A 15,922-nucleotide genomic window follows, 5' to 3' on the forward strand; every position below is an offset into this window, starting at 1 on the left:
TGAACGCATCAAAACGAAGCGATTGAAACAAAAGTTTTTTTAATTGGGGGAGGTCAGGGGCCCAAAAATAGGTCCCGCTCGGGTAGAGATTTTGTCTCGAGTTGCCCCTGAGAGAGAGTGCAAGGTGGTATGTGTGTGTGTGAAAAATTGTAACAAACCGTACATACACAACTGAACATCTTTTCGGAGTTTCATGGATCTTGTACCAGATACCCGGTGAGTCTATCTAGGAGGCCTTGGTAAGGTGTGGCCACAACGGGACTCTAAAATGACATATTTTCCCTTTCAAGAAACTAATGAGGAACGTATGTTGGAAAATCAGTTTGATTTTTTTTCAACAGCTTTGTAATCATGACCCCCCCCCCCCCACTCCAATTCTGTTTTTGAAACTAAGAAGGAAGTTTGAGGTGCAAAATATATATTGCTCATTCCATTGGGATTGTTGTCCCTAACATATGCTTCAAGGCATTGTTTTGCAATTTGGTAAGGTACTAGGTGGAAGAGCGATAATACGTCTCACCAAATAGATTTATTAATTAAACAGTGTGCCAGTTTATTAAAACATGCAATTTTTCCCCTACGCTATATATTATTTGGGAATACGAATCATTGTGTGAACTTAATCAATCTAGCTGCCTGTAACTGTAAGGTAAGATTATATATTAAGATTTGAAGCACAGTGGAAAACATTTGGAAAACATATTGGATACAAAACGTATTGGAAAATATTTGCACTGGAACTGCGAAACAAGAAAAAAGAAGAGTGATTTTTTTATGACCATGTTTTAGGAAATGGAAATGTAACATCTTAAAGAGAGAAATGCGAGATTTTCCAGGAACAAAGATTGAGTGGTCTTTTGTTGTCATTAAAAGGAGATGTAGAAAGAACAGTTTGAAGTTACGATTAGCTGAGCAAATTCGAAATAATGGAACCATAGATCGAACTTCTTTTTCAGAACAGTTTCTTTCAAAAGTGGAGGAGGTTGATAATCATCGATTTAGTACCAATATTATAGGAAGCTGGACACAGCTATGTCTGTCGAGTCAGAAGATAGGAATGTAAAACGATTGTTATTGTGCCGTTTTTTATGACATTTCCTTGCGGGGTTGGGCCATTGATTCATTGATTCAAATCTAAAAAAACAATAGTGTAGATACGTATTATAGTATATACCTATCGCGAGAGAGAGACTGTTGACACTTCAAATTCGTAAATGCGGGATTGATTTGGGGGGGGGGGGTGATAACACTTTCGAGTGGTCAGCTAATGAAGGCAGTAATTACAAATCAATGCCGAAATTGCGTGACAAGATATGCCAACCGACTTTCAAGAAGGGCCAAAAGCGTCAATATAAATTCGATCGAAATGAAAATCTGTTGATCCTAGTGTTATATCGAACCACTGGAAGAATATATATATATAATTATCTAAATTAACCCAGGCTCCTAGTGGTCCAATATACATTTAGAATAAAACGATGACTCATGAAAAGAAGGAATCAGTTAAATTTCATTAGCATTTAATATTTAATCAAATGATCATATGAAAAGAACGAGTTATATTTACACAAAATAAAAGTCAATTAGAAAAATCCATTTCCACGATATCAAATTCTGCATAATACATAAACAAAATACTGTATGTTCAATTATAATAATTTTAACTTGATGTTGAAATATCTCTCTTTTAATCACTCTTTATGAATAATTTCGCCATCTGCCCCCAGTTAATTCCTCCTAATTTAGGTTTTAACTAAACGTCTATAATTTACTAAAATTGTGGTAAGAATTTCTTTCCTACCTTTTCCTCCATCCCTTTCATCACGGATGATCGCCGCTCCTGATGCTAATCGTTGAAATGTGTATAAACAAAAATCTAACTACATTTTTTTCCAACTTGATTTCTAGCTTGCACTAATCAATCTGCTTTAATTTTTCAAAGATTCCAAAAAGTAAAGTTTTGAGGGGTACCAACCCCCTATTTCTAATTGGTAGTCCGGCTTCAAAGAAAGATCCTTCCATTGGGTGATGAGGATTACGTAGGTACAAATAGTATTAAAATTGACATCATTGGTCAAGGTTCACCCCCTACGATCTTTCGAAGCATATGAGAGGAAGATGTTTTCTGTGGGGGGGGGGAAGTTGTACAAAAAAGAAGGAAAAGAAAAGTAGAGAGGAAGCAAGAAAGTCAGAAATAAAGTCAATTGCCTGCAGGTGGCAATACAATGGTCAATAGGCTTCAGTATATAGGGGAGAGAGAGAGAAAAGAAGAATAGGAAGCGGCTATTACGCAAACTTTGAAGGGGCCCTTTAAGTAAGTGGCCATAAAATTAAGGAGTGTTGATGGAGGCGAAAGAGCATGTTTTTTACAATTTAAATGGCTCAAGTCCCCCTTTTCCCTTATTATTATATTATATTGGGCTGGAAATTGGAACTCTCCCGCTTCATCTGATAGCGATGGCTATTCACGCCATAGCACTAGTGAAATTTTCGATTTTAATTTTTGTTTGTATTAGTTTTCTATAAGAGTTGTAAGAATATTTTAATCATCTTAAAGAAAGTCATTTTGAAGGTAAGTCATTTCTTTGTTTTCCCCGGTCCTCGACGTTAGTCTTAAATAAGAATTAAACAAAACTTATCGAATTTTGCTGCTTATAATCTGCAGATGCAAACTTCGCTAGTTTCAGGAAAATAGGCACCATGTATAGTCCGCAACGGTATATACGTATAACCCACATGAGAAAATTTCATTTATCAATATAAAATCGCTCTCAAGGAGGAGGAGGGGTGTTCAACACGGTTTTGTAGAGAAAATGCCAATTTTCGTACTGGCATCTACCCCATCTACAAATATTTAAAAAATATACGTTTTTGTAAATAAATTTTTAACGTAATTATAACTAATGAAACCTCCCTCAGGAAAAAAAAGTTGTAGATAAGATTCACACTAAAGCCGCTTCAAATTTAAAACTCGCATGCAGCTTTGATCCACACTAAGAAATTCATATACAAATACAAGGCCACAACAGACAAAAATGCCCAACGAGGTGGCTGAGAAAAAAAGATACCCATAACAAGTATGGATGCCATATTTTACTAAAATACAACAACCCAATTAAAAATGCAATTACAAACAATATATATACCTGATAAAATATTATGCAATGCCCATAAAATGTATTTATGGTTTGTCTTATTCTAAGTGGGGATAGCTTCTCGATTTACTCCAACATGTTTACCGTATTTCTTTTTAAACGTGTCGATTGTGTTAGAATTTACTACCCCCGGGGGTAAGCTATTCCCTTAGAGAAGAAATAAGGGAAGAATATTATTTCTTCTTCTAAGGCTATTCCATTCATTAACAACCCTATTAGAGAAAAATTCCTTACGACACCATAACTCAGAATTGTCTCTTACCAATCGATTCGAAGTTTTGTTTTTATTCCAACGTAATTTTTTTTAAACGTATAATCCACGGACTATACGGAGCAGAATAGGGTAGGTTAATTGCGACTTCCATGGAAATATAGAAATAAAGTAGTGCACCTCACATATCCAAAAGAAAGAGGGGGAGGGCAGCAGTAAATCTATTTCGATTAAGAGAAATTTCGGATATGTATCTATGTATATTTGAAATGAAGTTATTTGAAGCTGGTGAAATATAGAAATGTAAATGCGTTGAATCCGTAAAGCATATCGGTAATGCATAATCACCAATCGTCTCGGTAAGTTTGATAAATTTCGCAAGATTTATCACTTTTACAGGAGATTATGCATAATCCTTTTAGACCCTGTATGCACAAACGTGCGGGTTGCTTCTTTTCATTTTACATATTATTTTTTCAACCTCAGGGATGTTCAGCTAAAACTTCAAGAATTGTGCGTTATCGTTGAATTCAAAGCCCTGAGGTTAAAAAAAAATCTACAGAGAGAAAAAACAGCCCCTTCCCAGTGCCAGGGGGGGGGGCGCTGACTACTGTTTTTGCACCGGGCGCTACTGAGTCTAAGACCGCCCCTGATTATATGGGGGTTTCTTTTATTGTGCAGTTCCATGTGCTACCTTGTAAGGGGCCATTCAAGTATTATGTACGCAGATTTTTAGCCATTTTTGACCCCCTCCCACCCCCCTTGTCAGCAAAATTTCGTTAGCAGCTTAGAATATTTCATATCTTGAAAAAGGGTGGTTGATGATGTAAGCAACCTTCAAACCCCACCACCCCCTTGTCATCAAATCCGAAACCCCCTCCCCCCGATGCTGACGTAATACTTGAATAACCCCTAAGATGTTAGTAAATCATTGCACAATATTGATTACCTGATTATGAAAACTACTATTTTGTTGATTCAACTCCTTTAGCTTACTGTCAAAGTAGTCAAGAGATTTATTAGCTCTGCATTGGTACGAATGGTTTCTAAATAGCGTTTCAACTTACTTGGTAGCATGCATTCCGACGCAAAAATTTTCATATACAAAACCTATTGTGTCCTTTCTTCGTTGTTAATTTCTGTCGAAGTAAAGCCGAAATCCAAATAAGTGTCATCATATTTACGATTTTTACGCTTCCTCACACTCTTGACACTGGTTGACGATGTGTCTTCTTTTCTTTCATTCATACGCTTATTGCTGTTTAGTAAAAACCGATGAATTTTTAAATCATGTGTGGTAGAGGAGAGAAGCATACTTCAAAAACTTCACTTGATCGCAACAATATTCAGCTGCTACAACCTTGCTATCGACACGTTAGTCGAAATTCTATTGAGTTGAGCAACGGACGTCTGGTCCAGACTATAAAATTACACCAGAGTTGTCGGATCAGTAAAAATTTCCAGCAGAAATAATCGTCAACGTAGCGAAACAGTAGCCCAAAATATTCGAACTGGTGCTGTCATCTAAAAAAAAATATACGGCCTATGCATTTAACAAAACTCTAGAACAGTGGCGTCGGAGCCGGGGATGTTGTGGGTGCTCGAGCACCCGCAGTACTTCGTAGCACGGGGCGGAGCACCCACAGAATTTATTTGAGAAATAAAAATCTCATACATAGATTTCTCATTTTTTTCGCAAATATCAAACATATAAAAAAAAAATTGAAAATAAAAACTGCCTATTTTTCTCATAATCACGTTTCGCATAGATGAAAACTTTGTCTCTTGGCTCACCCCACCCCGCTCGTAATATACAGCTGTGCATAGGCGTACGCAAAATTTTCTCGAGGGGAGGGTTTACGTTTTTTCCTGCAAATTGAAACTATAATATCGGCTTTGGGGGGGGGGGGATCCCCCTTTGCGTACGCCAATGCAGCTGTGGTTTTCAACCTTTTGTCTCACAGAGCCCTTTTTAGTATATTATTTCCATGGCGAGCCTCGCACACAAGCCTGCTTTTATTTATTCATCAGATTCACAGATTTATTTTATTGCCCTGGAGCCCTAGCCCCCAAGGGCTCCGCGGAGCACTGGTTGAGAACCACTGTGATATAGTATTTCTATAGAAATATATCAAAAATTAAAAAAATTCAATATATATATATTTTTTTTAATATAGCCGCCCCCCCCCCCTCCTTGCGTACACCTATGTGAGCACCCACGGATTGGAAATACTTTCGATCCCTCTGATCTAGAATACAATACAATGGTTCTTTTAGACACCACCTCCCCTCCAATACAGTAAAAAAATTGAACTTTTTTAATTGAATAAATTAGTTTCTGAGAAAAGTATTGTAAAAGACAAAAGGAGAACGTCTTGGCTTAGATATTCGTCGATATTCTCTCGTGATCCGTCTTAACGCAAGGATCCACCCTGGCGAAAATTCTTTGCAAGCACAAAAAGAAAAAGGAATAGAAGGAATTCGCCACACGCGAGCACTGTGTTGCCGAAATAAACCACAACACCCCCCAAAGCTAAAAATTTAACTAAAAATTCTGCACGTTTACAAACCAGCTCAATTTGGCGGGAAAGCCACTAACCTGCCAACTCTAAATCACACATGTATATACGTGTATAAAAAGTGCGACATCTAGCGGAGCTCGAACAAACCACACACTATTAGTTCTCACTAGCTCAGCTTAATGTCTCGACCAATGAAATTTAATTAAAAATGAAAAATTATTTGAACACATTATGTGTGTAATATCTCACGGTGCACACTTTGAGAACACCTGAAATGGACAAGGATTAGATTTTATTTCTCTCTTACGCAGTTCAACAACATTTCTCACATTTGGTTTTAATTGGAATTTATTTATTTAGGTCATCAAAGTGGGGGGGGACAGCGGCTAATTAAAAATTTATTAAAAGTCATTCAACCAACTTTGTGGTGTACGTATTATACATATACGTACAGCATTGAAGAAATGACAAACCATTGTAAAGGCATATACACGTTATAAACGCTAGGGAAACCACGGTAACCAAAGTAAACGTTCGAAAAGTGATTGTTGAGGCCCAAAAACCATTGTTGCCCTACGGTTTTTTGCCCATTTGGGGCATTTGCCCTGCTCTGACAAAATTTTAAAGTAGCCTATCGTTCAAATTGGGTCCCATTCGGTATATATGCAAAATTTGGCGACGATCGATCTCAAATTGTAGATTTGTATAGAAAACATACACACAGACAGAAAATCAATTTTATATATATAGACTAGCTGATACCCGGCGACGTTGCCCGCCCCGTAAAAAATTTATATACGTATAGCTTATTATTTCTTAATCAAAAAAAATTCTGCATCAAGTAAGAAAAAATTACTTCTATTTTTAAATATTTTAATTAAAAACTTCAGGCAGTCGCTTGTGGATACACAATATTTTTGTTTGTCCATCTGGTGTGTAGATGTACAAATTTTTGCTATTACCAACACGTGAACAGATGACGAAAAGCAGTCCGTGTGAAAAACAGGGCTCAAGTAGGTTGATACCTGCCACTGCTAACGACTGGCCTTGCGCTTTATTTATTGTCATGGCGAAAGCTAAACAAATCGGGAACTGTAATCGCTTGGAAGCGAATGACATTTCTTCGGTTATAATTGGGATACGTGGAATGAAGACGTCTTCTCCTCCGGCACATCCAGTTAGAATCGTTGTTTCAATTATGTAATTGTGCAATTTCTTCACGCAGAGTCTGGTTCCATTGCAGAGTGTCGATGTCTCCAAATTTCTTAAAAACATTATACGTGCTCCGACTTCGACAGAACTGTCTGCGCTGAGTCTGTGACAGTGTCAACCGATTCGTAAGATGTGGAGTCTCCCGGAATAATTTTTAGGATTTTTTTTTATCTTTTTCACACTGTCATTTTTCGATGCCAGAATCGCTTTCTCATGGTTTCGGTGATTTTGTTCAATGTTTGGGAAGACCAATTGTTAAACAAGTTCTTGAACTGAGTTTAACAATTGGCAAAATCCCTTTTTAACGTAATGAGTCCAGTGCTTGGGTCTCTACAGGAATTTTTCCATTGCCAAGTTTGATCAACTGACGTGAAAACGATAGCAGTGCCGAGTCATTTTGCAGTTGAACTCGCATGTTGGTGGATAATGATAATTTCTTAACTTCGTGCCAGAGTGTTGATGATTTGAGACAAGCATTGAGTTCATCAGCTGGCGTTGAACATTTTTATTCTGAGTTTTGTCGTCGTAGTTGTTGTTCTCTGTTGTTAATGGCGTCATATGTCCAGCTTGTAAATCAAATATTATTCAAAGCATGTTTTAAATTTAAACTATACCTCTACTATGGGCGATTGATGAGATGAAGGCCGCATTAGCACTTACAGGACACCCTGTATATAGGCAACCAAAAATATCTGGCGCTTCCCGGGTTTTCTTCAATTACTGGGAGGATTGGAAATGTTACAAACCATTATAAAGGAATAAACTGTTATACTGGTAGCATTAAAGATGTGACTAACCATTTTAAAGGCATATACACGTCTGAAACTCATTGTTGGAAACCACGGAAACCAAAGTAAACGTTCCGGAAGTGATTGTTGAGGCCCCAAAACCATTGTTGTCCGACAGTTTTTCGCCCATTTCGGGCATTTGCCCAGCTCTAACAAACTTTTAAAGTAGCCTACGGTTCAATACCGGTCCTGTTTGGTATATATACAAAATCTGACGACGATCGGCCTAAAACTGTAGATTTGTATGAAGAACATTCATACATACTTTCACATTTATATATAGACTAGCTGATACCCGGCGACGTTGCCCGCCCGTAAAATATTTATATATGAGTAGCTTATTAATTATTTCTTACTCAAAAAAATTTCTGCATCAATTAAGAAAAAATTACTTTTATTTTTAAATATTTTAATTAAAATCTTCAGGCAATCGCTTGTGGATGCACAATATTTTTTCTTTTTCCATCTGGTGTGTAGATGTACAAATTTTTGGTATTACCAAAACGCGAACAGGCGACGAAAAGGTGTCTGTGTGAAAAACAGGGCTCAAGTAAGTTGATGTGATACCTGCCACTACTAACGACTAGCCTTGCGCGTTGTTGATTGTCATGGCAAAAGCTAAACGAATCGGGAACTGTAATCGCTTGAAAGTGAATGGCATTTTTTCGGTGATAATTGTGATACGTGGAAGGAAGACTTCTTTTTCTTTGTCACATCCAGTTAGAATCGTTGCTTCAATGATGTAATTGTGCAATTTCTTCACGCAGAGTCTCGGTGTGTCCAAATTTCTTAAAAGCATTATAGGTGCTCCGACTTTGAGGGTCAAATTGTGTGGTGGCACACCCGGAATATCCAAAGGAGTTCAGAAATTCTGCAGGATACAGAACTGAATGTCTGTGCCGTGTCTGTGGCAGTGTCAACCGATTTGTAAAATGTGGAGTCTCCCGGAATAATTTTTAGGATTTTTTCGTTGATCTTATTCACACTGTCATTTTTCGGTGACAGAATCGCTCTCAGAAAGCCACTCATGGTTTTGGTCATTTTGTTGAATGTTTGGGAAGACTTTGTCTGCAAGTTCTTGAACTGAGTTTAACAACTGGCAAAATCCATTGGGGAACGTAATCGGTCCAGTGCTTGGGTCTACTGATGTGAAAATGATAGCAGTGCTGAGTCATTTTGCAGTTGAACTCGCATGTTGGTGGATAATGATAATTTTTTAACTTCGTGCCAGAGTGTTGCTGATTTGAGGCAAGCATTGAGTTCATCAGTTGGCGTTGAACATTTTTATTCCCAGTTTTGTCAGCGTAGTTGTTGTTCTCTGTTGTTAGCGACGTCATACGTCCAACTTGTGCAGCAAATATTATTCAAACGCCTTTTACGCATTTTTTAAATTGAAACTATACCTATACAATGGGCGGTTGATGAGATAAAGGCCGCATTATCATTTACAGGACACCCTGTATATAGGCTAGCAGGAAATACCTGGCGCTCTTCCCGGGTTTTCTGCAATTACTGGTAGGATTGGAAAAGTGACAAACCGTTGTAAAGGAATAAACTGTTATAATAACAGAATTAAAAGTGTGACAAACCATTGTAAAGGCATATATTCACGTCTGAAACGCATTGGTGGAAACCACGGTAACCAAAGTAAACGTTCCGAAAGTAATTGTTGAGGCCCCAAAACCATTGTTGCCCGACAGTTTTTCGCCCATTTCGGGCATTTGCCCAGCACTGACGAAATTTTAAAGTAGCCTACGGTTCAATCCCGGACCTGTTTGGTATATATGCTAAATCTGGCGACGATCGGTCTAAAACTGTAGATTTGTATGAAGAACATACATACATACTTTCACATTTATATATATAGACTAGCTGATACCCGGCGACGTTGCCCGCCCCGTAAAAAATTTATATATGTATAGCTTATTAATTACTTCTTAATCAAAAAAATTTCTGCATCAAGTAAGAGAAAATTACTTTTATATTTAAATATTTTAATTAAAATCTTCAGGCAATCGCTTGTGGATACACAATATTTTTTCTTTTTCCATCTGGTGTGTAGATGTACAAATTTTTGCTATTACCAACACGCGAACAGGTGACGAAAAGGTGTGAAAAACTGGGCTCAAGTAAGTTGATACCTGCCACTGCTAACAACTGGCCTTGCACTTTGTTGATTGTCATGGCAAAAGCTAAACGAATCGGGAACTGTAATCGCTTGAATGTGAATGGCATTTCTTCGGTGATGATTGGGATACGTGGAATGAAGACTTCTTTTTCTTTGTAACATCCAGTTAGAATCGTTGCTCTAATGATGCAATTTCTTCACGCAGAGTCTGTTGCCATAGCAGAGTATCGGTGTCTCCAAATTTTCTTAAAAGCATTACAGGTGTCAATTGTGTGGTGGCACACCCGGAATATCCAAAGAGTTCAGAAATTCTGCAGGATACAGAACTGTCTGCGCTGTGTCTGTGACAGTGTCAGCCGATTTGTAACATGTGGAGTCTCCCGGAATAATTTTTAGGATTTTTCCGTTGATCTTGTTCACACTCATTTTTCGGTGCCAGAATCGCACTCTCACAAAGCCACTCATGGTTTCGGTGATTTTGTTGAATGTTTGGGAAGACTTTGTCTGCAAGTTCTTGAACTGAGTTTATATATATAATAACTGGCAAAATCCATTTGGGAACGTTATCAGTCCAGTGCTTGGGTCTACGGGAATTCTTCCATTGCCAAGTTTTATCAACTGATGTGAAAATGATAGCAGTGCTGAGTCATTTTGCAGTTGAACTCGCATGTTGGTGGATAATGATAATTTTTTAGCTTCGTGCCAGAGTGTTGATGTCCTAACAAACTCGAGGCGACCACCGATAGACAGCACCTTCACTTCCAACCCATCTCACTAATGCCAGTAAATTGCAATGTAGCGATATGGCCAGAGTTGGTGTTTGGTGAAGTAGAGTGCTGATGATTTGAGGCAAGCATTGAGTTCATCAGCTGGCGTTGAACATTTTTATTCCCTGTTTTATCGTTGTAGTTGTTGTTCTCTGTTGTTAGTGACGTCAGATGTCCAGCTTCTGCAGCGAATATTATTCAAACTCCTTTTAAGCACTTTTTAAATTGAAACTATACCTCAACGATGGGTGGTTGATGAGATAAAGGCCACAGTAGCACTTACAGGACACCCTGTATACATGCAAGCAAAAATATCTGACGCTTCCAGGGTTTTCTTCAATTACTGGGAGTATTGGAAAAGAGCCAAACCATTATAAAGGAATAAACTGTAATGATGGCAGCGTTAAAGATGTGACAAACCATTGTAAAGGCATATATACACGTCTGAAACGCATTGTTGGGAACCACGGTAACCAAAGTAAACGTTTCGAAAGTGATTGTTGAGGCCCAAAAACCATTGTTGGCCGACAGTTTTTTGCCCATTTGGGGCATTTGCCCTGCTCTGACGAAATTTTAAAGTAGCCTACGGTTCAATCCCGGACCTGTTTGGTATATATGCAAAATCTGGCAACGATCGGTCTAAAACTGTAGATTTGTATAAAGAACATACATACATACTTTCACATTTATATATAAGACTAGCTGATACCCGGCGACGTTGCCCGCCCCGTAAAAAATTTATATATATGTATAGCTTATTAATTATTTCTTTTAATCAAAAAAATTCTGCATCAAGTAAGAAAAAATTACTTTTATTTTTAAATATTTTAATTAAAGACTTCAAGCAATCGCTTGTGGATACACAATATTTTTTGTTTGTCCATCTGGTGTGAAGATGTACAAATTTTTGGGATTACCAACACGCGAACAGGCGACGTAAAGCTGTCCGTGTGAAAAACAGGGCTCAAGTAGGTTGATACCTGCCACTGCTAACGACTGGCCTTGCGCTTTGTTGATTGTCATGGCAAAAGCTAAACGAACCGGGAACTGCAATCGCTTGAAAGTGAATGGAATTTCTTCAGTGACAATTGGGATACGTGGAATGAAGACGTCTTCTCCTTTGGCACATCCAGTTAAAATTGTTGCTTCGATGATGTAATTGAGCAATTTCTTCACGCAGAGTCTGGTACCATTGCAGAGTCTCGGTGTCTCCAAATTTCTTAAAAGCATTATAGGTGCTCCGACTTTGAGGGTCAAGTTGTGTGGTGGCACACCCGGAATATCCAAAGAGTTCAGAAATTCTGCAGGATACAGAACTGTCTGCGTTGTGTCTGTGACAGTGTCAACCGATTTATAAGATTTGGAGTCTCCTGGAATAATTTTTAGGATTTTTTCGTTGATTTTGTTCACACTGTCATTTTTCGGTGCCAGAATCGCTCTCTCACAAAGCCACTCATGGTTTCGGTGATTTTGTTCAATATTTGGGAAAACTTTGTCTGCAAGTTCTTGAACTGAATTTAACAACTGGCAAAATCCATTTGGGAACGTAATCAGTCCGGTGCTTGGGTCTACGGGAATTCTTCCATTGCCAAGTTTGATCAACTGATGTGAAAATGATTGCAGTGCTGAGTCATTTTGCAGTTGAACTCGCATGTTGGTGGATAATGATAATTTTTTAACTTCGTGCCAGAGTGTTGATGATTTGAGGCAAGCATTAAATTCATCAGCTGGCGTTGAACGCGGAACTACAGGCAGAGTCTGACGAAAATCTCCAGCCAACAAAACAACCACTTTTCCCATGAGCCGCTGATTTCCTCGCAGATCTTTAAGTGACATGTTGACAGATTGCAGGGCCCGTTTGTGAGACATTGTACACTCATCCCAAACTATGAGGCTGCACTCTTGCAACACTTTTGCTGGGCCTGTTCCCTTGGAAATGTTGCAAACTGGAGATTCGTTATGGTTCAAGTCCAGTGGTAATTTGAAGGCGGTATGTGCCGTCCGACCTCCATTTAGTAGTGTTGCGGCTATGCCAGAAGAGGCCACTGCTACTGCAATTTTCTTTTGTTGTCTCACCTTTGCCAAAAGTAAATTGATAAGGAACGTTTTGCCAGTGCCACCGGGAGCATCGAGGAAATAGATGCCGCCATTTCCATCGTTAATCGTTTGCTGAATTTGATTGTAGGCTTGTCTTTGGTCGAAAGTTAAAAGTGGTTCTTTCGCTGCAATATATGACTGTAATTCATTAACATCGTAATTTCTCTCCCGCATAATTTCATGAGTGAGATTGTTGGTGTTAGTTCGTTGCGGTGAAAGAAGCAAAGAGCACTGTCTGAGGTCTTTTCCAGCCATTGACAAACAAAGGTCTTCTAAATGGATGAGAGCTTGATTGTACATGTCTGGTGAAAATTCAATTTCTAAATTTGGATTTTCCCGTCTGATTCTCATAAGAATGTCTTCACTGAGATCATCTTTGTATTTTTCCCACAATTGAAGTGGATTTGACACAGATTGGGTAGATAAAAGAATGCCAAAAAGATGTCTTAGACGAATGGCAGATTGAGTGATTTTAGCTTCAGTCATTGCCAAATCCCAGTGGTCATCGTTTTCCAGCAATCCTCGCTTTTGGCATGCTTCTTGCATGGTTGCACAAACTTGACCATTAAATGTTTTCAAATCATCGAATGTTGTTGGTCCTTTGATGATGTGAAGCAACATACGCAGAAAGAAGCATTCGCCACTTGACGGATGAACAATATAAATGCGGCCAAGTGTTTCTGATGATTTAACCCCAGGATGTCCTGCAACATCAGTTCCTTGTTTGCGTCGCTGCCATTTTTTGCTTGATGTATTCCATGTGTAGAACCGGGGAAGATCACAGTAGAAAAGTGTTCTGGCAAATACGTCGGTCTTACATAATTCAAAGAATTCGGTCAGTGTTGTCTTTGGTGGCTGTTGCAAGTTGTTTGCTTGGAGGTTTTCTGGATTGTAATACACCCTCTGGCCATTTTCAAGGTGAACACTCAGATGTTGAACCGATGGGTAGCGTTCGTGAATTTGGAAGCTGAGGATTCGCCAAATTGCTTCGTTGCTGCAAATGTATCTTCCCAATTGAAATGTTGAAATCTCATCGTTCGTTTGTTGGCCCAATCCAAAAATTGCTTGGTCACTTCCTTTGTTAACATACTTGCAAATATACTTGATGGCTTTTACAGACTGGCAAGACTCTACATTAATGTGCGCCTGGAACATTTTTGACAATATTGGGGAATATGGAACTACCCACCTATTGTCAACGTTAACGTCTACATGGCGTATTTTCAATGTTGTGGTGAATCCGCCATCTTCGGGCTTTCGTCTCCTGTACAGAGGATAGCCATCTTGGCCAGTCTGTGTTTCTTGTAGCATTGTGCGTGGATATTTCTTGGAGCATTGACCATTCATCATGCAAGGAGCGTTCGTGTTTAGCGCTCCACAGGGTCCGTGAATCATATTTTTGGTGATGATCTGAAACAACAATGGATCTTGATCTGGATTAGGCAATTCGGCAGAGATGACGTTGTCGATATCAGTTGGCCGAATTTTTTCTCGCAGCCAGATGAGGATGTGGGCATGTGGGAGACCTCTTTTTTGCCATTCGATTGAATACATCCAGCATCTCGTTTCTCCGAAAATATGGCACTTCTTCACGACGTTCATCAGTTTTGTTAATTTTCTCTTGAACACTCTGGCAATCAGGTCATGTCGATCTGTAGCTTTCTGAGCAGGCAGAAGAGCCTCTTGTATTTCAGACCAAAGTGGATTGCATGTGAAGGTGATGAACAGGTCAGGGCGACCATAACTCCTGACGTAAGTCATTGCATCCTGGGTGTACTCATGCATGTGTCTTGGACCGCCAGTAAAGGTTGCTGGCAAAATCACCATTCTCCCCAATTCATTTGGATTCGCGTCATTGGCCATAGCATCTCTAAGATGAATGTAGTCATCTACTCTCAGTTTCTCTTGGTTTGTTCGGATGTAGAGTAGCCGTTCACTTTCGATTTTGGCGTACATATCTACTACAAACTGATGGAGGAGCTGCCGGGATTTTAATAAATGATTTTCATCTCCTACCCTTCTCATCAATCTGAATGCATAAAAGTCCATGGCAGATACCTTCTTTCCCGGTAGCGTGTCGCCTGTAGTTGGATTGATCTGAGTAATTCCAAAGTTATAACCGTCATTGCCTTGCCAAAAGATGATCGGGTATTGGAGAGCATCGTACGATCTATGAGTCTCCGTTACTCTCTGTAGCCTGTTATTTCTTTTCTGTAGAACAATATCGCGGCTTTCAAATTCATTCCCCACAATAACAATCGCCACCTCATCAATTGTTGGTGCATTGAATGTCCGTGGATGGGCGCCTACTGGAGTCTTATCTGCTCTGATAATTATTTGGTAATCATCTCTTGGCATACGCTCCAGAGCAGTCTTGAACAAATTCACGTAGGAATTGTGTTCGTGGAGGAATTGTTGTAGCGCCCGGACGATATGCTGTTTGGTGGTTGGAATATTGGAGCATCGTTGTCGAGCTTCTGCATGTTGGTCTCCCATGAAGAAAATCTGCAAAAATTTCGGCTCTTCATTCGTTCCTGGGAGCAGTGACCCTGAAAGATGGTAAATTTGTCCCTGTACTTTGAATGTAGGCATGAATCCAGGCTCGCCAATTTCTTTTGTTGCTCCGAAAGAGGTCATTTGGAAGCAGGAGTTGTACTTTCTGATGTTTTGCAGAAAGTGCTTGGAATCTGGTGTGGTTCCAGCCATCAAAGTGCGAAGTGGTTCAGGTGGTTGATTGATTAATGGCAGCTTGACTTTTCCATTTGAGCAGCACATCCCAGGCGCCTCACCATCCCATTTATAAGCTTGGCAATGGACACAGACCTTCTCCATTTGGCCAATCAAGACTGCTGGATGTTCGTGATAATCAAGTTCAGCATTGTATGCAAATGCAGCTTTTTTCAGATCTTGAAAAGCATGCTCTCTATAAGTGAAGGCCCTATTTCGATTAGCAGATAGACGCTTTTCAGTGTGTTCTGGAGTCTCACTTGTCCTGGAAATGGAGGCTCTAGTTCGATTAGCAGATAGACGCTTTTCAGTGTG

At 39.2% G+C, this 15,922-nt stretch overlaps 1 protein-coding gene across 1 annotated transcript; it reads right to left on the reverse strand.

Moving 5' to 3' along the window:
- Positions 1-606: 606 nt before the first annotated feature.
- LOC149078255 (uncharacterized) lies at positions 607-15,712 on the reverse strand. Its single transcript, XM_089241428.1, has 2 exons — positions 12,533-15,712; positions 607-642 (listed from the first exon to the last, which is right to left on the reverse strand). Exons 1-2 carry the CDS (start codon positions 15,710-15,712, stop codon positions 607-609), a joined length of 3,216 nt encoding a protein of 1,071 aa, XP_089097554.1.
- Between the last annotated feature and the right edge of the window lie 210 nt (positions 15,713-15,922).

The sequence above is a fragment of the Pholcus phalangioides genome, unplaced genomic scaffold (genome assembly GCF_987345545.1).
Source record: "Pholcus phalangioides strain wild (caught in Gottingen) unplaced genomic scaffold, Ppha-v1.0 ptg000014l_1, whole genome shotgun sequence".
Taxonomy (NCBI): domain Eukaryota; kingdom Metazoa; phylum Arthropoda; class Arachnida; order Araneae; family Pholcidae; genus Pholcus; species Pholcus phalangioides.